Raw genomic sequence first — 23,521 nt, 5'->3', positions numbered from 1 at the left:
ATATACCAGCCAGCGCCTTCTACTATGTACATCATATGGGGAGGCGCGCTGATATTTTACTTTCTGAGCGGTTCTTTCTCCTCACGCCGCAGCAGGATCCCCTCAGCCCGCGGTAACACTGTAATATAAGCCAGCCTGCTTCTCCTCACGCCGCATTGTCTCTGGCGCGCGCTCTGGGACCGCTGCTCAGTGAGTCCCGCAGCAGCACCCACCAGAGTCTCTCTCCTGCCCCGTGGTGTACGTGCTATGAGACCTCTCTCACCAAGTCCCATAGCGGCGTCTGTCAGCAGAGAGCGGTCTGCATGAGTGCGGCTGTTCCCCCCGGCGCGCTCTTCAGCCTCGCACTACTCCTAGTGACAGCTAGTTGTGGCGACCTCATGTTAATAACTTTAAGCTAACAGGGGGTAAATAATAAAGATAAATAAACCTAACGTGGCCCTTTGTAAAAACCAGTACTCACTCTGCCCTTGGACTTAGTAGAGAATCTCCCTGATGAGAGATGCAGGTCCCTTCAAAAGGGATCTTTGTCTCTCTAATATAATTTAGCTTGTCTCCCTTTTCATTAGGTTGACGCAGCTGCAATATTCTACCTTTGTCTTGATTTTATCGTTTTAGTCAGGAGCTCAAAGCTCCATGTGCTATTCTTCCAACACAATTTTCAAAACTGAGGGAGGAGGGATGTGAAGGGGGAGGAGCCGGCTGTGCAGGCAATACTAATTTTAGATTGTGCCACACCTCCGGTTGCAAGTTTCACACCCCTAATGTCTAAAGAACGCTCCAGTGTCTCCTAGTGGATGAAAGAGAAAATAGCAATATAAGGTTAAATTTCTTTCTGCGAGGTACACTGGATTCCACAGGGAATACATTGGGGTGTAGAGTTGGATCTTTATCCGAGGCACCAACAGGCTAAAGCATTGACTGCTCCCAGGATGCATTGCAGCGCCTCCTCTATAACCCCGCCTCCAGGCACTGGAGCTCAGTTTCGTTAACCAGTCCAATGCTGTAGCAGGTAAAAGAGACGGAAGATGTTAGTCACATAGAACCACATTCTCATGACAGGAGAAGGAACTAGCGGCTAATGCCATACAAACCCAAAGAAGCTAAGTGCGTCAGGGTGGGCGCCCTGTGCAATCCAGTGTACCTAGCAGAAAATAGGATTTTAATACCTACCAGTAAATCCTTTTCTCTTAGTCCGTAGAGGATGCTGGGGATGCTTCAAGAACCAGGTGGTATAGACGGGATCCGCAGGAGACATGGGCACTTTAAGGACTTTAAATGGGTGTGAACTGGCTCCTCCCTCTATGCCCCTCCTCCAGACTCCAGTTATAGGAACTGTGCCCAGGGAGACGGACATTTCGAGGAAAAGGATTTATTGTTAAACTAAGGGTGGGATACATACCAGCTCAAACCACAAACACGCCGTACAACATGGCATTAAACAGAATTCCAGTCAACGGCATGAACAAAATCAGCAACAGGCTGACCATAACTGAAACACAACCTTTGTGTAACACAAGCAATAACTATTAAACAAGTACTGCAGATAGTGTCCGCACAGGGATGGGCGCCCAGCATCCTCTACGGACTAAGAGAAAAGGATTTACCGGTAGGTATTAAAATCCTATTTTCTCATACGTCCTAGAGGATGCTGGGGATGCTTCAAGAACTATGGAGTTTATACCAAAGCTCTAGAACGGGCGGGAGAGTGCGGATGACTCTGCAGCACCGATTGACCAAACAAGAGGTCCTCCTCAGCCAGGGTATCAAACTTGTAAAACTTTGCAAAAGTGTTTGATCCCGACCAAGTAGCAGCTCGGCAAAGCTGTAATGTCGAGACCCCTCGGGCAGCCGCCCAGGATGAGCCCACCTTTCTGGTAGAATGAGCCTTCACCGATTTCGGTAACGGCAATCCTGCCGTAGAATGAGCCTGCTGAATCGTATTACAGATCCAGCGTGCAACAGTCTGCTTGGAAGCAGGAGCTCCAATCTTGTTGGGAGCCCATAGGACAAACAGAGCCTCTGTTTTCCTAATTTGAGCCGTTCTAGCGACAGATTTTCAAAGCTCTGACCACATCGAGAAACTTCGATTCCGCCAAGGCGTCAGTAGCCACTGGCACCACAATAGGTTGGTTTACGTGAAACGATGAAACCTTTTGGCAGAAATTGCTGACGAGTCCTCAACTCCGCTCTATCAGCATGGAAGATTAAATAGGGGCTTTTGTGAGACAAAGCCGCCAATTCAGAAACCCGCCTTGCGGATGCCAAGGCCAACAACATGACTACTTTCCAAGTAAGGAATTTTAACTCAACCTTACGTAAAGGTTCAAACCAATGAGATTGCAGGAACTGCAACACCACATTAAGATCCCATGGTGACACTGGGGGCACAAAGGGAGGTTGGATGTGCAGTACGCCTTTCACGAAGGTCTGAACTTCTGGAAGGGAGGCCAATTCTTTCTGAAAGAAAATTGATAAGGCCGAAATTTGTACTTTAATGGAGCGTAACTTCAGGCCCGCATCCACAACTGATTGCAAAAAATGGAGCAAACGGCCCAGCTGAAAATCCTCCGTAGGAGCCTTCTTGGATTCACACCAAGATACATATTTTCTTCAAATACGGTGGTAATGCTTTGCCGTTACTTCTTTTCTAGCCTGAAGAAGTGTGGGAATGACTTAACTGGGAATACCCTTTCGGACTAGGATTTGGCGTTCAACCGCCATGCCGTCAAACGCAGCCGCAGTAAGTCTTGATACACACGGTCCTTGTTGTAACAGGTCCTCTCGTATAGGAAGAGGCCAGGGATCTTCTATGAGCAACTCCTGAAGATCTGGATTCCAGGCCCTCCTTGGCCAGTCAGGAACAATGAGTATCGCCTGAACCCTTGTTCTTCTTATGATCTTTATCACCTTTGGAATGAGTGGAAGTGGAGGGAACACATAGACCGACGGAAACACCAACGGTGTCACTAGGGCGTCCACCGCTATTGCTTGAGGGTCCCTCGACCTGGAACAATATCTCTGAAGTTTCTTGTTGAGGCGAGACGCCATCATGTCTATTTGAGGAATTTTCCAACGACTTGCCACTTCTGCAAAGACCTCTTGATGAAGCCCCACTCTCCTAGAGATCATGGAGATCGTGTCTGCTGAGGAAGTCTGCTTCCCAGTTGTCCACTCCTGGAATGAAGACTGCTGACAGAGTGCTTGCATGTCTCTCCGCCCAGCGAAGAACTTTCGTGGCCTCCGCCATCGCCGCTCTGCTATTTGTTCCGCCCTGGCGGTTTATGTACGCCACTGCTGTTATGTTGTCTGACTGAATCAAGACGGGCAGACCGCGAAGAAGATGTTCCGCTTGCAGAAGGCCATTGTAAATGGCCCTTAATTCCAGAATGTTTATGTGCAGACAAGCTTCCTGGCCTGACCATTTTCCCTGGAAATTTCTCCCCTGTGTGACTGCTCCCCAGCCTCGGAGACTTGCATCTGTGGTCACCAAGATCCAAGCCTGAATCCTGAACCTGGGTCCCTCTAGGAGGTGAGAGCTGTGCAGCCACCACAGGAGAGAGATTCTGGTCCTGGAAGATAGGATTATTTTCCGGTGCATGTACAGGTGAGACCCGGACCACTTGTCCAACAGGTCCCACTGAAACACTCTGGCATGGAACCTGCCAAACTGAATGGCCTCGTAGGCCGCCACCACCTTCCCCAGCAACCGAGTGCATTGAAGAATCGACACTCTTGCCAGTTTCAGAATCTGTTTTACCATGTTCTGTATTTCCAGAGCCTTTGCCTCTGGAAGAAAAAACTCTCTGTAATTCTGTATCCAGAATCATACCCAGGAACGAAAGCCGTGTTGTCGGAACCAACTGTGATTTTGGTAACTTTAGGAGCCAACCATGTTGTTGCAGAATTGTCAGTGAGAGTGTAACATTTTTCAGTAATTGCTCCTTGCATCTCGCCTTTATCAGGAGATCGTCCAAGTACGGGATAATTGTAATTCCCTGCTTGCGCAGGAGAACCATCATTTCCGCCACAACCTTGGTGAAAATCCTCGGAGCCGTGGACAGGACAAATGGCAACGTCTGAAACTGGTAATGACAATCCTGAACAGCAAATCTCAGGTAAGCCTGATGTGGTGGATATATGGGAACGTGTAAGTAGGCATCCTTTATGTTGACCGACACCATAAAATCCCCCTCCTCCAGACTGGAGATCACTGCTCGGAGAGATTCCATCTTGAATTTGAATTTTTTTAGATAGAGATTGAGGGATTTTAGGTTCACAATTGGTCTGACTGAGCTATCCGGCTTCGGGACCACAAACAGGCTCGAATAAAAGCCTTCCCCCTGTTGTGACAGGGGTACCGTGACAATTACATGATTTTGACACAGCTTTAGTATCGCAGCGCATACTACCTCCCTTTCTGGAAGAGAAGCTGGCAAGGCCGATTTGAAAAATCGGTGAGGGGGCACGTCTTAAAACTCCAATTTATACCCTTGGGCTACTATTTCTAATACCCAACGATCCAGTGCCAAGCGAATCCAGACCTGACTGAAGAGTTGGAGACGTGCCCCCACCGGTGCGGAATCCCGCAGAGGAGCCCCAGCGTCATGCAGTGGATTTGGTAGAAGCCGGGGAGGACTTCTGCTCTTGGGAACTTGCCACAGCCTGTGACCTTTTCCCCCTGCCTCTTCCCCTCGTAGCAAGGAAGGAAGACCCTCGTCCTTTTTTGTATTTATTGGGCCAAAAGGACTGCATCTGACAGTGTGGCGTTTTCTTTTGTTGTGCAGGAACATAAGGTAGAAAAGATGACTTACCCGCGGTAGCCGTAGATACCAGGTCAGTGAGGCCGTCACCAAACAAGACACTACCGTTAAACGGCAGAGACTCTATAGTCTTCTTAGAGTCAGCATCAGCATTCCATTGATGAATCCACAATGCTCTTCTAGCTGGGACTGCCATGGCACTGGCCCTTGAGCCCTGAAACTCACAGAAGTAGGTCTGCTTCTCTCCCCTCAGTCCCACGATGTAGGGAGCCTGTTGCCAGCAGGTCTCCCTGAAAATAATAAACCTAACATAAGTCTTTTTCTGAGAAACTCTGGAGAGCCTCTCAGTGTGCATCCAGTCTCACTGGGCACAGAATCTAACTGGAGTCTGGAGGAGGGGCATAGAGGGAGGAGCCAGTTCACACCCATTTAAAGTCTTAAAGTGCCCATGTCTCCTGCGGATCCCGTCTATACCCCATGGTTCTTGAAGCATACCCAGCATCCTCTAGGACATATGAGAAAGAGATTTAACCATGGAAAGTCTACAATAAATCTCCTTTTCTGCGGCGGGGTACACTGGGATTCCACAGGGAACACATCGGGGATGTCCTAAAGCAGTTCCTCATGGGAGGGGATGCACCGTTGCGGGCACAAGAACCCGGCGTCGAAAGGAAGCATCCCGGGAGGCGGAAGTATCAAAGGCATAGAACCTGATGAACGTGTTCACTGAGGACCACGTAGCTGCCTTGCACAATTGTTTAGCGGACGCGCCTCGGCAGTCCGCCCAAGAAGGTCCAACAGACCGAGTAGAATGGGCTTTATAGTAGCAGGAGCTGGAAGACCAACCTATGCATTGGCTTGTGCAATCACCATTGTAATCCATCTGGACAAGGTTTGCTTATTCGCAGGCCAGCCACGTTTGTGAAAACCAAAAAGTACAAACACGGTATCTGACCTCCTGAGGGAGGCAGTTCTCTCTACGTAAATATGGAGAGCCCGTATCATACCCAAAGACCGCTCTTTGGAGGACAAACCAGAAGAGATAAAGGCCGGAACCAAAATTATCTTGGTTAAGATGAAAAGATGATACCACCAAAGGTAGATAACCTGGGCGAGTTCAAAGAACTGCCTGGTCATGGTGAAATATCAGAAAGGAGAGTCTTGTAGGGCATTTAAGACAACAGACAGATCCCATGAAGCCATAGGAGGAACATAGGGAGGCTGAATCCGTAAAACACCCTGAGTGAATGTATGAACATCAGGAATAGACGCAATTTTCCTCTGAAACCACACCGAAAAGACAGATATATGAACCTTGAGTCCAGACGAAGGCCTAAATCTAGGCCTTGTTGCAGAAAAGCCAAAAGCCTAGAAGTTCTGAACGAACAGGCATCATAATTCTTAGCAGCACACCAGGTGAAGTAAGAGTTCTAGACCCTGTAATAAATCCGTGCAGAAGCCGGTTTGCAGGCCTTCAACATAGTTTGAATAACCGCATCAGAGAATCCTTTGGCCCTCAGGAGTGAAGCTTCAAGAGCCACACCGCCAAAGCCAGTCTGGCCAGGTCCGGATAGACACAAGGGCCCTGAAAGAGGAGGTCTGGGCGTTGAGGAAGTAGAAGAGGATGCTCTATCGATAGACCCTGCAGGCCTGAGAACCAATGTCATTTGGGCCACGCTGGAGCGACTAGAAGTAGTATTCCTCTTTCTTGCTTGAACTTCCGTAGTACCCTGGGCAGGAGTGACAGTGAAGGGCACACGTATGGAAGCCTAAAGTTCCATGGAATTGCCAGTGCATCCACGAACGCTGCTTGAGGATCCTTTTTTATCCTTGATCCGAAGACCGGAAACCTTGTGATTGTGTTGAGACATCATCAGGTCTACATCTGGTAGGCCCCACTTGTCCACTAGGGGTTGAAAGACTTCCGGATGAAGACTGCACTCTCTGGCGTGAACGTCCTGATGACTGAGGAAACACGCTTCCCAGTAGTGGACTCCTGGAATGAACACTGCCGATATTGCTGGCAGATGGCGTTCCGCCCAACGGAGGATTTTTGACACTTTCAGCATTGCCATGCGGCTTCGAGTGCCGCCTTGATGATTTATGTATGCCACCATGGTGGCGTTGTCTGATTGTACTTGAACAGGCCTGTTCTGAACTAGCGGCAGGGCCAGTGTCAACGCATTGAACACTGCCCGCAATTCCAGAATGTTTATCAGGAGGAGAGATTCCAACCTGGTCCACCGACCCTGGAGAGAGTGTTGCTCCAACACCGCGCCCCAACTCCGCAAACTGGCATCCGTTGTCAGGAGGACCCAGTTGGAGATACAGAAGGGACGGCCCCTGCTCAACTGGTGGTCCTGTAGCCACCAGCTCAGTGACAGACGAACCTCCGGCGTCAAGGAGGTCATGAGACCTGATCCGATGAGGCAGGTAGTCCCACTTGGAAAGGATTAACCTCTGTAGAGGGCGGGAATGAAGTTGAGCGTACTCAACCATATCGAAAGCCGACACCATGATGCCTAGTATTTGCATCGCTGAGTGTATCGACACTCTTGGGCGAGAGAGGAAATATCTGATCCTGTCCTGAAGTTTCGGGAATTTCTCTAGAGACAAAAACAATCGTTGGCTGTGTGTGTCCAGTAGTGCCCCCAGGTGCACCATGCTCGAGCAGGGACCAGAGAGGACTTTTTCCAGTTAATGAGCCACTCGTGGGCTTTTAGGAATTGGACCGTCAGTTCCAGATGACTGAGGAGAACCTCTTGTGAGTTCGCCAGGATCAGCAAGTCGTCCAGATATCCTGATCCTGATTCCCTGACGGCGGAGAAGAGCCGTCATCATGGCCATGACCTTGGTGAAGATCCGAGGGGCCGTGGCCAATCCAAAAGGCAGGGTCTGGAATTGATAATGGAGGTTGCCAATAGCAAACCGCAGATATTGCTGATGCGACATGGCAATAGGTATGTGCAGGTAAGCATCCTGTATGTCCAGGGATACCATAGTCTTCGGGTTCCATGGCCTGCACAATGTAGCGCAGTCTCCATATGGAATTTGGATACTCTTACAAATTTGTTCAATGATTTGAGGTTAAGTATAGGCCGGAAGGACTCATTTGGCTGCGGAACTAGAAACAGGGTCGAATAGTTTCCTCTGCCTCTCTGAGACAGAAGTACGGACACTACCACTCCTGTGTCCAGAAGGGATTGTACAACCAAGTCTAGAGCTTGTGCTTTTAACGAATCCGCAGGGATAACCGTTGTCCAAAACTGGCGAGTAGTGCCATAGTGGGTCTATGTACCGCACCACTAAGAGAGTAAATAGACTTCAGGCAACCCTCCACACAATCCATTGGTTCCTTCAGTGAAGTGACAGTGGTGACAGGCAGAGTAGATGACACCACAAGACGGGCGACATGAGAGTCCACTGGCGGTGGAGTTTCCCACTTGTTACTCAACTCCGCAGGGATAGGATATCGAGCTAGCATCTTTTTAGACAGGGAAAATTTCTTTCCTGGAGACGACCAGGATTCCTGACGTATGTCAATTAAATGGTCAGAATGTGGTAAGACTACTTTAGCAACCTTCTGAGGTTTTAACTTATCAGTTTCTTAGACGCAGTAGTAGGCTCAATGTCATCATCTATTTGGAGAATTAGCTTAATAACCTCCACTAGGTCAGGAACATCAACCAGGTTTGTAGATTGCTCATCAGAAGCAACTGTATCAGTGTCTGACGGATCAGTATATTTCCCATCCTCATCGGTTGAATTATCCAAAATATTAGTGTATTGTGAGGAAGAAATGGCCCGCTTAGATGACCCCTTGGCCCCAGAGGGGCGCGGGGTAGACTTTTGTCTAACCAAAGATTGATTTAATTGTTGTAATTGGGTAGACAGTGTCCGACCAGGGTGGATTAACTACAGGGACAATAAGTGGATGTAATGGCATAGGAGGTCCCACAGGGGGTGTAAGACGTGTCACAAGTGTAGTCAGCACGCTGCCCAGGTGCTGCAGGTTGACTGGGAGGTGTATGGCACCCAGCGCCTAAACCACCGGCTAAAACTTCCCCCTCAGGTAAATCCGTGGTACCAGCACTGCAGGATGCAGAAGAGTCCGCGGATTTCTCGTCCTGTGTGGCAGACATGGGTGGTATTCATGTGACCGCCGGTCAGCTGACCGACAGTCACATGACCTCCTCCACGAGCCCGACAGCTCACTATCCCGATGGTCGGCATGCCGACCAACAGGGACTACTTCCACTCGTGGGTGTCCACGACACCCATAGAGTGGAAATAGAACCCGTGGCGACCGCCACCGAGCCCGCAGCGTGGCGAGCGCAGCGAGCCCGCAAGGGGCTTGCTGCACTTGCCCCTCCCCTCCGGGATCCCGGCGTCGGTATGCTGCCGGGATCCCGACGTCGGTAAGCTGACCGGCGGTCTCCTGACCACCGGTCAGCAGTACTACACCCGCAGACATTATAAGGAATGTAGCCTTAGAGCGTAACAGTATAATATAGCCAAACAAACACAATGGGTGAAAAGTCGGTTGGGTGTCTGTTTTTTCCTGTCTATTAGATAGGAAAAAACAGACACCCAACTGACTTTTCAAACAATTGAATACCCCTCAATACCTGCAAATAACCCCCTGTGTTATGTGACAGTAAATACAGAACACAAACAGAGGATTTAAGCGGTATGAGGCGACTGAAACACAGTAAAAAATACCAAATCGTATATTCTGTGTAGCACTATATATATAAATGGGGCCCTGTCGCACCTAGCCCCTCAGGGTACAGAATATAGTGATAGCAATAATAGGATGTTAGTACCTACCGGTAAATCCTTTTCTCCTAGTAGAGGATGCTGGGGACTCCAAAAGGACCATGGGTTATAGATGGATCCGCAGGAGCTTGGGCACACTATAAAGACTTAAACTGGGTGTGAACTGGCTCCTCCCTCTATGCCCCTCCTCCAGACCTCAGTTAGAAAACTGTGCCCAGGAGAAATGGACATTTCGAGGAAAGAATTTATAAGGTAAACACAGTGAGTGTCACACCAGCTCACAGCACGAACATACCGCCAGAAACGGCCTTCAACAGAATACCAGCCCACGATATGAAAAACAGACAGCCAAACGCTGAAAGAATATGTAACACAACCCGTGTGTCAACCCAACCACTAATAAGAAAGCACATGCCAAGGGATGAATAACGGCAGTAACAGCCCGAAAAATAAGAAATACCACAAAGTGTCACCAAAACCAATACTGCAGACATAGCACGCACTGGGACGGGCGCCCAGCATCCTCTACGGACTAGGAGAAAAGGATTTACCGGTAGGTACTAAAATCCTATTTTCTCTTACGTCCTAGAGGATGCTGGGGACTCCAAAAGGACCATGGGGTCAATACCAAAGCTCCAGAACGGGCGGGAGAGTGCGGACGACTCTGCAGCACCGAATGAGCAAACATGAGGTCCCCATCAGCCAGGGTATCAAACTTGTAGAGCTTAGCAAAGGTGTTTGAAACCCAACCAAGTAGCCGCTCGGCAAAGTTAACCCGCCGAGACACCTAGGGCATCCGCCCAATAGGAGCCAATCTACCTAGTAAAATGGGCCTCCCCCAACTGTTTCCACTGCAATCCAGCCGTAGAGCTAGCAAGCCGAATCGTATCACAGATCCAGCATGTAACAGCCTGCAGAGACGCAGGCGCGCCAAGCACGCTGGGAGCATACCGGACAACCAAAGCCTCCGTTACCCCAAACGGAACCCAATTTTCGACATAAATCTTCAAAACCCTGACTACATCAAGAGACTTAGAAGCAGCCAATGCTGAAGTTACCACAGGCATCAAAAAAGACAGGTTTTCCGAGAACCCCGAAAACCCTTTCCGGCAGAACTAGTATCCGTGTCCTCAATTCTATCCACTTGGAAGATCAAACAGGGCTCTTGTGAGACAAAGCCGCTACTTCCGACAACCGCCTCGCAGTCGCCCAAAGGGAAAAAGCATGACGACTCACCAAGAGAATTTTTTTTTCATAACCCTTAATAAAGGTTCCAATCAGTGAGACTAAAGAAACCTCAACACCACGTCAAGATCCCACTGTGTCAATAGGGCACAAATGAGGTTGGATGTGCAGTACTCATTTTACAAAAGTCCAAACTTCCGGAAAGGTGGCCTATTTTTTTTTTTTTTTTTAAAGAAAAGCTATAAGGCCAAAACTGCCCTGAAAACCAAATACTGTGGTAAGGCTATTCCGATACTTCTTTTCTAGCCTGAAGAAGTGTGGAAATGACCACCCTGGGAATACCCATTCGGACTAGGATAAGACGTATAACCGCCCCGCCATCAAACGCAGTCGTGGTAAGTCCTGATACACGCCCGGATCTTGTTGTAACAGTTCCTCGCGTAGAGGAAAAGGCCAGGGATCTTATATGAACAATCTTGGAAAACTGGATACCAAGCCCTCGTTGGCTAGACCGGAACAATGAAGTTCCTCGGAACCTCCGTTCTTCTTACTTTCATCGCCTTCCGCAGAGTGAAAGCAGAGGGGACACACATACTGAAAACACCCATGGTGTCACAAGGTCGTCCACCGCTATAGCTCGAGTGACCCTTGATCTGGAATCCTATCCCTGAGGTCTCTCGTTGAGGCGAGACGCCAACATGCCCAATTGAGACACTCCTCAAAAAATTTTCACAACTGCTAAACTTCTCGATGACGACAGTCTTTCTCCCAGATAGAGAGGGCGTTTGCAGAGGAAATCTATTTCTCCTTCGTTTACGTCCGTAACGAAGACTGCTAATATAACCTTTACCAGTCTTTTCACTCAGGGAAACCATTCCAGCTTCTGCCAATGGCGCTCCGGTCATTGTTCCGCCCTAGCGACTTACCTACGTCACTGCTGTCAAGTCCTCCGACAGACGTAATATGGGTAGATCACAAAGAATATTGTTAGTTGAAAACCGTTCTTAATTCAAGAAAGCTTATTGTAGACAAGCTTCTCAGCTTGACCTGTTCCTCTGGAAATGCTTCCCATATAAGGACTACTCCCCAGCCTCGGCTATCCGCATACATGGACACCAGGATCTAATCCTGGATCTCGAACCTTCGTCCCTCTAGGAGGTGAGAACTGAGCAGACACCACAGGAGTGATATCCTGGCCATTAGAACTATATTCCGGTGCATGTGCCGGTGAAACCCAGACCACAACCCCAACAGGTCCCTTGAAATCGACTCTGGCATTCGACCTGCTCACCGAAAAAGCCTCCTAGGCCGTACCTAACTTCCTCATCGACAGAACATACAGATGGAGTGGCACCACAAATCTGATCCGACTCAGAATCCTCAGACCACTTTTCCAGAGGAAAACACAGAACCTCAACCGTTCAGTATCTACCCTGATACTACCTTCGACATCTGCATCGTTGGGAACAACAGCCCTTCCCTGTGTTGAAGAACAATCAGAGAGAAACAACGATTCGGACCACTTGTTTCTTGACCTCGCCTCAAGCCGGCGAAAATCTCAGTACAGAATAACAATGGCTCTTACTATTGCGAGAAAACCATCATACTACCATCACTCCAGGGAAACGGCCAAGACAATCCTGGCTATCCCTCCAGGTAATCTGAATGCGTAGAACAACACATGTAACTTTTTTTTTTTTTTTAACCGGGACAGGAGGACAAGGCCCGAACCTGACACACCCTTAGTATGGCGCCGCGTACTACCTCCCCTTCCAGAGGGGAAACGGCAATATCCATTTTAAACCCAGTGAGGGGAAACATCAGTAATCCAAAATGTCCCCCTTTGGATTTCATAAGTAACTCACCGGTCCTAGTCTATTCCCAGACTAACCGAAAGTAGTAACTGAGTCCTCACCAGAGCGGGGTCCCGCCATATAGACTCTGCGACATGTGTCGTATGTGGTAGAAATAGAAACGACGTTCTCTTCTGCGAACCTAACAGGCTGCAGAACCCTTACCTTTCCACCTTTCACAGGTTGTACAAAAAGTGAAAAACAAAAAAACGAATTTAACCCATTAAAATGACTGCATCCCCCAAAAGAATGCATCACCACCTGTTTCCAGGGAATCCAACTCCCGAAGTTAGACTTACCAGGAATATCCACCGAGATCGGCTGAACTGAGGCATCCCCCCAACCAGCGGTACACCGTCCCAGGGAAAACTCCAGTAACTCTCGGAATCAGCCTCAGCCGTCCCCTGGCCATACTACCTGTATACGTACGGCAGTCTGCTGCAAAATTATAGAGAAGATCCAACATAAGGAACCTCCCCTCGCTCTTTAGGGTAAATCTATTTTATGACTTACCGAACACAAACACTCCCTCACGTGCCTGTAACGCAAAACCCTCACAGCATAGAAAATAATGATATCACTTAGCTTTCCTGTATACGATCCTTTGAGACAGGGCTCCGTGTCGACCAGTCGTTGATTTTCACAATATTCCATCCCTGGCGGAAAAGGAATAACCCTTCGGACTCTGGAGAGGGTGTGAGTCACGGCCGACCGAGAGCTTCATCAACAGAGCGACCAGCACATGAGAAGAAATACTATTAATTTAGTATTCATTATAAATCATAATATGAATTTACATATTGTAATACACATATAGCCACATATCCTAAATATATATAACATACATATAATCGGATTGTCCCGAGCCTTCTGGTCCCCAGTGACATTAATGTGGTCTGATCGTGTATGACCATGTACTGAAAAGCCCCAGTTGTGGATCTACCAGGAAACATTATAGTCGATAGAAAACCCCAGTATTCGTCGACAGCAGGGATTAGTAACCAAGCAAAATTACCGTCTTACGACCCCACGCGGTCCGAGGGAAGCAACGTACAACTGTATATACACAGGTATACGTCAGATACCGCATGTCCATTTACCCTGGCGACAACAGACGGTGCCGACAGGGTCACCCCCATAACATTGTACCTCCCATATAATATTTACTTTTTATGTTGTAGCGAGTACCCACGTGCGTCGGCGATGCCGACAAGGAACCCCATAGGTGTTTATAACAGAACACTCACGCCTGCCGACACAAGTGTACTAAAATGGGTATATCTGACAAGGGGGCACACAGAAATTACACACAAGAATGAATTCATGGTCATTCCTAACTCAATTAGTGGTATATAAGTGCAACATAACACTCAAATACTATGCCCCCCCCCCCCCCCTTGTTAGTGCTTTACAAACTTCTCGGCGGGGACAGAGGGAAAATGGCGCTGACTCTCTGTGTGAGGCTAAGCCCCGCCCCCCTCGGCACGCTATAGCTCCACTATATTCTATAAAGCCAGGTCAAGCACCATATATAGTGTAAAGACACTATATACTCACAGAAACCAATGCTGCTCAGGGCGCCCCCCCCCCCACCCTCCGTGCGCCCTGCGTGTGGGAGCCCTCTAACGGCGGGTTATCGCATGCGGCGCCCGGGACCCCCAAATCCCATATATATATATACAAGATATCTATGCTGCCCAAAGCACCCCCCCCCCCCCCCCCCCGGCGCCCTGGAAGCCGGCGGGGGAGAATGGCGTGCAGTGCGCTATAACGCGCCGGCGGGGGTCTGTATACGGAGCCCCGGCAGCGCAAGATGTCAGCTTAAGAAGAGAAAACTAACACGCTGCCCAGGGCACTCCCCCCCCCCTGCACCCGTGTAAGCGGCGGCGGGGGATCAAAGGCGCGCTAAACCATGCTGGCGGGGGAATGAAACACGGTGCTTTTAAATGCCAGAATTATTAAGAAAACCAGTAACTTGCTGCCCAGGGCGCTCCCCCCCAGTGCCCTGCACCCTGTGAGTGCGCTGGTGTGTGGGAGCATGGAGCGCAGCGCGACCGCTGTACCTCCGTTACTGAAGTCTTCTGTCGTCACTGAAGTCTTCTGTTCTTCACATACTCACCCAGCTTCTTTCTTCTGGCTTATGTGAGGGGGGTGACGGCGTGGCACCGGGAACAAGCAGCTAGGCGCACCAAGTGATCGAACCCTCTGGAGCTAATGGTGTCCAGTAGCCGAGAAGCAGAGCCCTTGAACTAAGAAGAAGTAAGTCCTGCTTCTTTCCCCTCACTCCCACGCTGCAGGGAGCCTGTAGCCAGCAGGTCTACCTGAAAATAAAAAACCTAACATAAAGTCTTTTAGAGAGACTCAGGAGAGCTCCCCTAGTGTGTGACCCATCACTCCTGGGCACAAAGTCTAACTGAGGTCTGGAGGAGGGGCATAGAGGGAGGAGCCAGTTCACACCCAGTTTAAGACTTTATAGTGTGCCCAAGTTCCTGCGGATCCGTCTATACCCCATGGTCCTTTTGGAGTCCCCAGCATCCTCTAGGACGTAAGAGAAATGTGTGATACAGGAGAATGAAATCCACACAACAGCTACATGCACACTCAGTCACAGGTACAATGCAGAAGTTATTACAAATAAACAACAAAACTGCACTGGAGTAATAAAACTACATATAGATATGTATGAATATAGATATAACAATGCACAGTAGATACTGAATGTATATCACAGAATACTTGTACCAAATATTCAGATAGGAGCACACTTGTTCTTAACTAACACTATCTAAAATGACATGTAGAATACTGTACTTAAGTGCCTGTAAATGCACAGCGCTGATGAGACAGGCGGCTTTACAGAGGAGACAGAGCCCTGCAGTCCTGGAGATCAGCCCAGCTAGTAGTGAAGATTGTGCCAAAATCTCTGTCAGGGAGTGAGGGAGAGTGGAATGCAGCTCCAGGGCGGGAACACGAGCAGTAGATGCCGCCCGGAGCTGGGGGAGGGGCTACAGGTCAGCGCCTTATCCCCTATGCTGGTCCTCACCACCAGGTACTGTGGAGCCTACTGTATATAAAACAGATTTTAGTAAATACGACCTGTGCTGCCTTCTCTGGTGGATATAGTGGGGACCCTGTGCAGTACAGTGTCAACGGCAGCGGCGATTAACCGGCGGGTGCCACCTGAGGGACCCTCTTACCTCCTCCCTGATGTGAAGCCACGCGATCCTAAAGTTTGTCAGCGGTGATGTGCCTGAAGACTGGTGCACCTCCGCTGCAAGTACCCGGGAACCCGGCCATGGGAGTATGCAGCGCTGCTGGGGAGGTGATGGAGACACAGCACAGAACATAACATGACTGACATAAATAGTGCTGCAGCCCTGGAAGTCTTCTTAAAAAGCTCTTTTCAGGGCTGCCTAGCGCAGCCCCACCTGTTAGTTAGGCACCATCTTACAAACTGAGCTCCAGTGCCTGGAGGCAGGGTTACAGAGGAGGTGGTGCAATGCATCCTGGGAACAGTCAAAGCTTTAGCCTGTTAGGGCCTCGTATCAACATCCAACTCTACACCCCAATTTATTCCCTGTGGAATCCCAGTGTACCCCGCTGCAGAAAAGTTGATACAACTTCAAATAAAGTGCCCACAATACTAAATACGCAGGATAGCATCGAGCTACACAATGCTATTATGTGTTTTATATGGTTAGACCCTCCCAGCATACTTCAACTACCAGACAAATACCAGAATCAAATGTAACCGTTGTATTATTACAACCAAGACGTGGTTAAATACACCATGTTTGAAAGGATGTTAAGAGCTCGTACATGAGAAGAGATGTGGCCCGCTTTCTTCATAAGTTCCAATTCTGCTTCAGACTTAATTAACCGAAGCTGCTGTATGAGAAGCCGCGTAGACTTGATCCTATTTCTGTACTGGGCTTTTGATTCTATTAGTGGTTGCATGAAGGTGGAATGTAAGGAGGAATGAGGTGGTCTGACGTAGTCGTACCATAAAGTCACTCCTTCATCTTAAAAATAAAAAGCAAAAAAGGTGTTAGCTTTATAAACGCATTCTCTATAATGGTCAATATAAGAGGTGAACAATTCTATGTGCAGTAGACCTTTCTAGAGTTGAAGCATAATGTACGCATGAAGGATGAAACGTTGCATTAGAAAGCTGACTGCAGAAGAAACCCAACTGGCACAGTAATGCTGCTCATTTGATGTTAAAGATAGATTTACATTAGCTAAGAAACATACTAATAATTCTAAAAGAAATAAAAGTTTGCCTAAGACTAGGTATATTTCCACATATGCAGTATATATATACCATAGAAAGATGAGGCGGCACGCTGAGACTTTTGAATCACAAAAAATAAGATTTTAAACCTACCGGAATTTTTTTTTCTCGTAGTCCGTAGAGGATGCTGGGGACTCCGTAAGGACCATGGGGAATAGACGGCTCTGCAGGAGACATGGGCACTGTAAAGCTTTAGAATGGGTGTGCACTGGCTCCTCCCTCTATGCCCCCCCTCCAGACCTCAGTTAGGACTGTGCCCAGAGGAGACTGACAGTACGAGGAAAAGGATATTGTTATCTAAGGACGAGATACACACCAGCACACACCATACACACCGTACAACGTGGTATACAATAACCAGTTAACAGTATGAACAAAACAACATCAGCCATAGGCCGATCTCAACTGTAACTTAATCCTTACATATGCAATAACTATATACAAGTCTTGCAGACTGTTTCCGCACTGGGACGGGCGCCCAGCATCCTCTACGGACTACGAGAAAAAGAGTTACCGGTAGGTTAAAAATCTTATTTTCTCTTACGTCCTAGAGGATGCTGGGGACTCCGTAAGGACCATGGGGTTTATACCAAAGCTCCAGAACGGGCGGGAGAGTGCGGATGACTCTGCAGCACCGACTGAGCAAACACGAGGTCCTCATCAGCCAGGGTATCAACTTGTAGCACTTAGCAAAAGTGTTTGACCCCGACCAAGCAGCTGCTCGGCAAAGTTGTAATGCCAAGACGCCTCGGGCATCCGCCCAAGAAGAGCCCCCCTTCCTAGTGGAATGGGCCTTTACTGAATTCGGTACAGGAAAACCAGCCGTAGAATGAGCCTGCTGAATCGTGTTACAGATCCAGCGAGCAATAGTCTGCTTAGATGCATTAGTGCCAACCTTGTTGGCTGTATACAGGACAAACAGTGCATCTGTTTTCCTAACCGTAGCCGTTCTGGCTAATAAAATCTGTAAGGCCCTGACTACGTCAAGGGACTTGGAATTCTCCAAGGATCCCGTAGCCACAGGCACCACAATAGGTTGGTTCATATGAAATGACGAACCCACTTTTGGCCGAAATTGAGGACGAGACCTCAACTCTGCTCGATCCGCATGGAAAAGCAGATAGGGGCTCTTGAAAGACAAGGCCGCCAACTCGAACACCCGTCTCGCAGATGCCAAGGCCAATAACATGACCACTTTCCAAGTGAGAAACTTCAATTCAACTGTTTGAAGCGGTTCAAACCAGTGTGACTTAAGGAATCTTAACACCACGTTAAGGTCGCATGGTGCCAATGGGGCACAAAAAGAGGGTGGATGTGTAACGCTCTTTTTACCAAAGTCTGGACTTCTGTGAGAGAAGCCAATTCTTTCTGAAAGAATATGGATAAGGCAGAAATCTGCACCATAATTGAGCCTAACTTTAGGCCCATATCCACTCCTGTCTGTAGAAAATGGAGCAAATGTCCTAGTTGGTTATCCTCAGTAGGAACATTCTTGGCTTGACACCAAGACACATATTTTCTCCAGATACGGTGATAGTGTTTCACCGTAACATCTTTTCTAACTTTAATAAGAGTAGGAATGACCTCCTCTGGAATACCCTTTTTTAGCTAGGATTTGGTGTTCAACCGCCATGCCGTCAAACGTAACCGCGGTAAGTTTTGGAACACGTACGGCCCCTGTAGTAGCAGGTTCTCCCTGTGAGGAAGGGGCCACGGATCTTCTGAGAGCAGTCCCTGAAGATCTGCATACCGGCCTTTCGAGGCCAATCTGGAACAATGAGTATCGTCTGCACTCTTGTTCGTCTTATGAGTCTCAATATTTTTGAGATGAAAGGAAGTGGAGGGATCACATAGACCGACTGAACACCCACGGTGTCACCAGGGCGTCCACCACCGCTGCTTGAGGATCCCTCGACCTGGGACCATACATCCGAATCTTCCTGTTGAGGCGTGATGCCCTCATGTCTATATGAGTAGGTCCTCAACGACTTGTCACCACTGTAAACACTTCCTGATGAAGTCCCCACTCTCCTAGATGGAGATTGTGTCCTCTGTAATGAAGACCTCTGACGGAGCGCTTACATGATTTTTCGCCCAGCGAAGAATCTTGGTGGCTTCTGCCATTTTTGCTCTGCTTTTTGTCCCACCCTGGCGGTTCCCCTGCGTCACTGCCGCAACGTTGTCTGACTATATCAGAACAGGCAGGTTGTGAAGAAAATTCTCTGCTAGTTTGAGGCTGTTGCAAATGGCCCTCAATTTCAGCACACTGATGTGTAGGTAAGCCTCTTGGCCTGACCATATTTTCTGAACATTGTTTTCCTGTGTGACTGCTCCCCATCCTCGGAGGCTCGCGTCCGTGGTCACAAGAACCCAATTTTGAATACCAAACCTGCGACCCTCTAGAAGGTGGGCACTCTGGAGCCACCACAGGAGAGAGAGAGAAAGATAGACCCTGGCCCGGGGGACAGGCTTCTGATGCATGTGCAGGTGGGACCCTGACCACTTGTCCAGAAGGTCCCACTGAAAAGTCCGTGTGGAATGGCCTCGTAGGCCGCCACCATCATTCCTAATACATGAGTGCATTGATGAACTGACACTCATTTTGCCTCTGACCATGTTCTGGAGTACTTGGGCTTTTTCCTCTGGAAGAAAGACCTTTTGTTTTTGTGTGTCCAGAATCATGTCCAAAAAGGGCAGTCGAGTTTGGAACCAACTGTGACGTTCGTAGAATAAGTATTCCGCTGTGTTGTTGTAGTATTCTCAGGGAGAGGGATACGCTTTGTTACAATTTTTCCCTTGAACTCGCCGTTACCAGGAGATTGTCCAAGTATGGAATAAATGTGACGTCTTGCTTGCGCAGGAGTACCATCATGTCCGCCATCAACTTGACGGACGTGGGAATAACAATCCTGTACAGCGAATCTCAGGTACGCCTGATGAGGAGGATAAATGGGAACATGAAGGTATGCATCCTTCATGTCTACTGCCACCATAAAAAACCTCCCCTTCCTGGCTGGAGATCCATTCTCGAATTTGAACATTTTCAGACATAGGTTCAGGGATTTTAGATTCAGAATGGGCCTGACCGAGCTATCCGGTTTCGGGACCACAAAAAAGGCTTGAATAAAACCCCTTCCCCTGTAGAAGGAGAACATTGATAATCACTTACTGATGATACAGTTTCTGTATGGCAGCTGTCACTATATCCCTCTCTGAGGAGAAAACTGGCAGGACTTGAGAAATCGGTGAGGAGGCACATCTTCGAATTCTAATTCGCATCCCTGGGATACAATTTTTACCACCCAAGGATCCAAGCCCGACTGAACCCAGACTTGTCTGAAGAGTCGAAGACGTGCCCCCACCGGCGCTGGCTCCCTCAGTGGAGCCCCCGCGTCATGTAGTGGATTTTGTGGAGGACAGGGTGGACTTTTGTCCCTGGGAAATAGCCGTAGATGGTGTTCTTTTCCCTCTACCTCCACCTCTGGCGAGGAAGGAAGAGCCCCCATTTCTGAACTTATGCGACTGAAGGGACTGCATCTGATATTGCCGTGTTTTCTTTTCCTGTGGGGAAACATAAGGCAGAAGAGTAGATTTACCCGCGGTCGCTGTGTAACCCGAACCGCGAGGCCCTCCCCAAATAAAACTTCACTTTTGTAAAGTAAAGTCTTTTTTTTTTTTTTTAAACAGTATACCTGTCCCTTGGCAGGTCCACAGGGACCGTCTAACAGAAAACTCCATGGCATTGGCTCTTGAACTCAACCGCCCAATATGATTTTAAGGTAGTTTCCTGTCTGCGATCAGTAGGACTCTTAAGGGTTGCCGTATCAGGGGAAGGTAACGCCACCCTTTTTCTACAAGCGCGTAAATGCCTTGTCCACCGTGGGTGAGTATTCCCACCGTAACCTGTCCTGGGAGTGGAAAGGTTACGCCATAATATTTTCTTGAGAATCTGCAGTTTCTTATCTGGAGTTTCCCAAGCTTTTTCAAACAGGGCGATCAGCTTGTGAGATGGGGGAAAAGTTACCTCAGGATTCTTTCCCTTAAACATGCCGACCCTTGTGTCAGAAACAGAGAGGTCCTCAGTGATGTGCAAAACATCTTTAATTGTTACAATCATATATTGAATACACTTGGCCACCCTTGGGCGCCACTTAGCATCATCACCGTCGACACAGGAGTCAGAATCTGTGTCTACTACCTGTGAAAGGGGACGTTTCCGCGACCCCGAAGGGCCCTGTGACACAGTAAAAGCTATGAATTGACTTCCTGCTTTAATCCTTGGACTCAGCTTTGTCCAAACTCTGTGATAAAGTCACATTAGCATTTAAAACATTCCACCTATTCATCCAATCAGGTGTCGGCGGCGCCGACGGAGACACCACAATCATCCGCTCTGCCTCCTCCCTAGATGAGCCTTCCACCTCAGACATGTCGACACAGACGTACTGACATCCCCACACACACAGAGATACCTAATATTATGGGGACTGACCCACCATAAGGCCCTTAGGAGAGACAGCACACACCCAGCGCCACCGTTTACTGAGAGAAAAAACCCCAGTCTGTCAGCGCTTTTTATTACAATTGTAAAACAGCACATATTTTGCGCCAAATAAATGTGCCCCCCTCCCCCTCGTTTTGTCCCTCTGTATTAACTAACAGCAGGGGAGAGTCTGGGGCCGCTTCTCTGTTGAGGAGAAAAAATGGCGCTGGTTAGTGCTGGAGGAAACAAGCTCCGCCCCCCGACGGCGGGCTTCGTTCCCGCTCTAAATCTTTATACTGGCGGGGGATTCGGAAAATAAGATTTTAAACCTACCGGTAAATCTTTTTCTCGTAGTCCGTAGAGGATGCTGGGGACTCCGTAAGGACCATGGGGATAGACGGGCTCCGCAGGAGACATGGGCACTTTAAGAAAGACTTTAGATCTGGTGTGCACTGGCTCCTCCCTCTATGGCCCTCCTCCAGACCTCAGTTAGAGAAACTGTGCCCAGAGGAGACGGACAGAACGAGGAAAGGATTTTTGTTAATCCAAGGGCAAGATTCATACCAGCCACACCAACCACACCGTATAACCTGTGATATACTATCCAGTTAACAGTATGAAAACGACATAGCATCAGTCCAAGACCGATGAGACTATAACATAACCCTTATTTAAGCAATAACTATATACAAGTCTTGCAGAAGTAGTCCGCACTTGGGACGGGCGCCCAGCATCCTCTACGGACTACGAGAAAAAGATTTACTGGTAGGTTTAAAATCTTATTTTCTCTGACGTCCTAGAGGATGCTGGGGACTCCGTAAGGACCATGGGTATTATACCAAAGCTCCCAAACGGGCGGGAGAGTGCGGATGACTCTGCAGCACCGATTGAGCAAACAGGAGGTCCTCCTCAGCCAGGGTATCAAACTTATAGAACTTTGCAAAGGAGTTTGAATCCGACCAAGTAGTAGCTCGGCACAGCTGTAGCGCCGAGACCCCTCTGGCAGCCGCCCAAGAAGAGCCCACCTTCCTAGTGGAATGGGCCTTGACCGATTTAGGTAACTGCAATCCCGCCATAGAATGCGCCTGCTAAATCGTGTTACAGATCCAGCGAGCAATAGTCTACTTTGAAGCAGGGGCACCAATCTTGTTGGTTGCATACATGACAAACAGTGCTTCTGTTTTTCTGACTGTAGCCGATCTGGCCACGTAAATTTTCAAAGCCCTGACCACATCAAGGGACTCGGGATCCTCCAAGTCCTGCGTAGCCACAGGCACCACAATAGTTCATATGAAAGGATGAAACCACTTTTGGCAGGAATTGAGGACGGGTCCGCAATTCCGCTCTAACCATATGGAAAACCAGATAGGGGCTTTTATGTGATAAAGCCGCTAATTCCGACACTCGCCTAGCCGAAGCCAAGGCTAATAACATGACCACCTTCCAAGTGAGAATTTTCAACTCCACCGTTTTAAGTGGTTCAAACCAATGTGACTTAATGAAACTTAACACCACGTTAAGGTCCCAAGGCGTCACTGGAGGTACAAAAGGAGGCTGAATATGCAGTACTCCCTTCACAAAAGTTTGTACTTGAGGGAGAGAGGCCAATTCCTTTTGAAAGAAAATGGATAAGGCCGAAAATCTGAACCTTAATAGATCCTAATTTTAGGCCGAAATTCACTCCAGTTTGCAGGAAGTGAAGGAAACGGCCCAGATGGAATTCTTCCGTAGGAGCATTCCTGGCCTCACACCAAGAAACATATTTTCGCCATATACGGTGATACTGTTTAGATGTCATGTCCTTCCTATCCTTTATTAGCGTAGGAATGACCTCATCCGGAATACCCTTATCCGCTAGGATCCGGCGTTCAACCGTCATGCCGTCCAACGCAGCCGCGGTAAGTCTTGGAATAGACATGGCCCCTGTTGCAACCGGTCCTGTCTTAGAGGAAGAGGCCACGGATCTTCTGTGAGCATTTCCTGCAGATCCGGATACCAGGTCCTTCGTGGCCAATCTGGAACAATGAGGATTGTTCTCATTCCTCTCCCTCCTACCATTCTCAACACCTTGGGTATGAGAGGAAGAGGGGGAAATACATAGACCGACTGGAACACCCACGGTGTCACTAGGGCATCTACAGCTACTGCCTGAGGGTCTCTTGACCTG

The 23,521-nt window shown here is 48.5% G+C and overlaps 1 protein-coding gene across 5 annotated transcripts in view; it reads right to left on the bottom strand.

Annotated features, from left to right (window-relative positions):
* XPNPEP3 (X-prolyl aminopeptidase 3) overlaps positions 1-23,521 on the bottom strand; it is a 415,780-nt gene that overhangs the window by 150,680 nt on the left and 241,579 nt on the right. For all 5 annotated transcript variants that reach the window (XM_063940369.1, XM_063940372.1, XM_063940368.1 and 2 more), the window contains one exon: positions 16,397-16,599. In XM_063940369.1, the coding sequence (XP_063796439.1) occupies positions 16,397-16,599 (203 nt within the window). The remainder of the gene's footprint in view (positions 1-16,396; positions 16,600-23,521) is intronic.

The sequence above is a fragment of the Pseudophryne corroboree genome, chromosome 9, assembly GCF_028390025.1.
Source record: "Pseudophryne corroboree isolate aPseCor3 chromosome 9, aPseCor3.hap2, whole genome shotgun sequence".
Taxonomy (NCBI): Eukaryota; Metazoa; Chordata; class Amphibia; order Anura; family Myobatrachidae; genus Pseudophryne; species Pseudophryne corroboree.
Note: the sequence above shows the minus strand (reverse complement) of the source record. Positions and strands in the feature narration are given on the sequence as shown.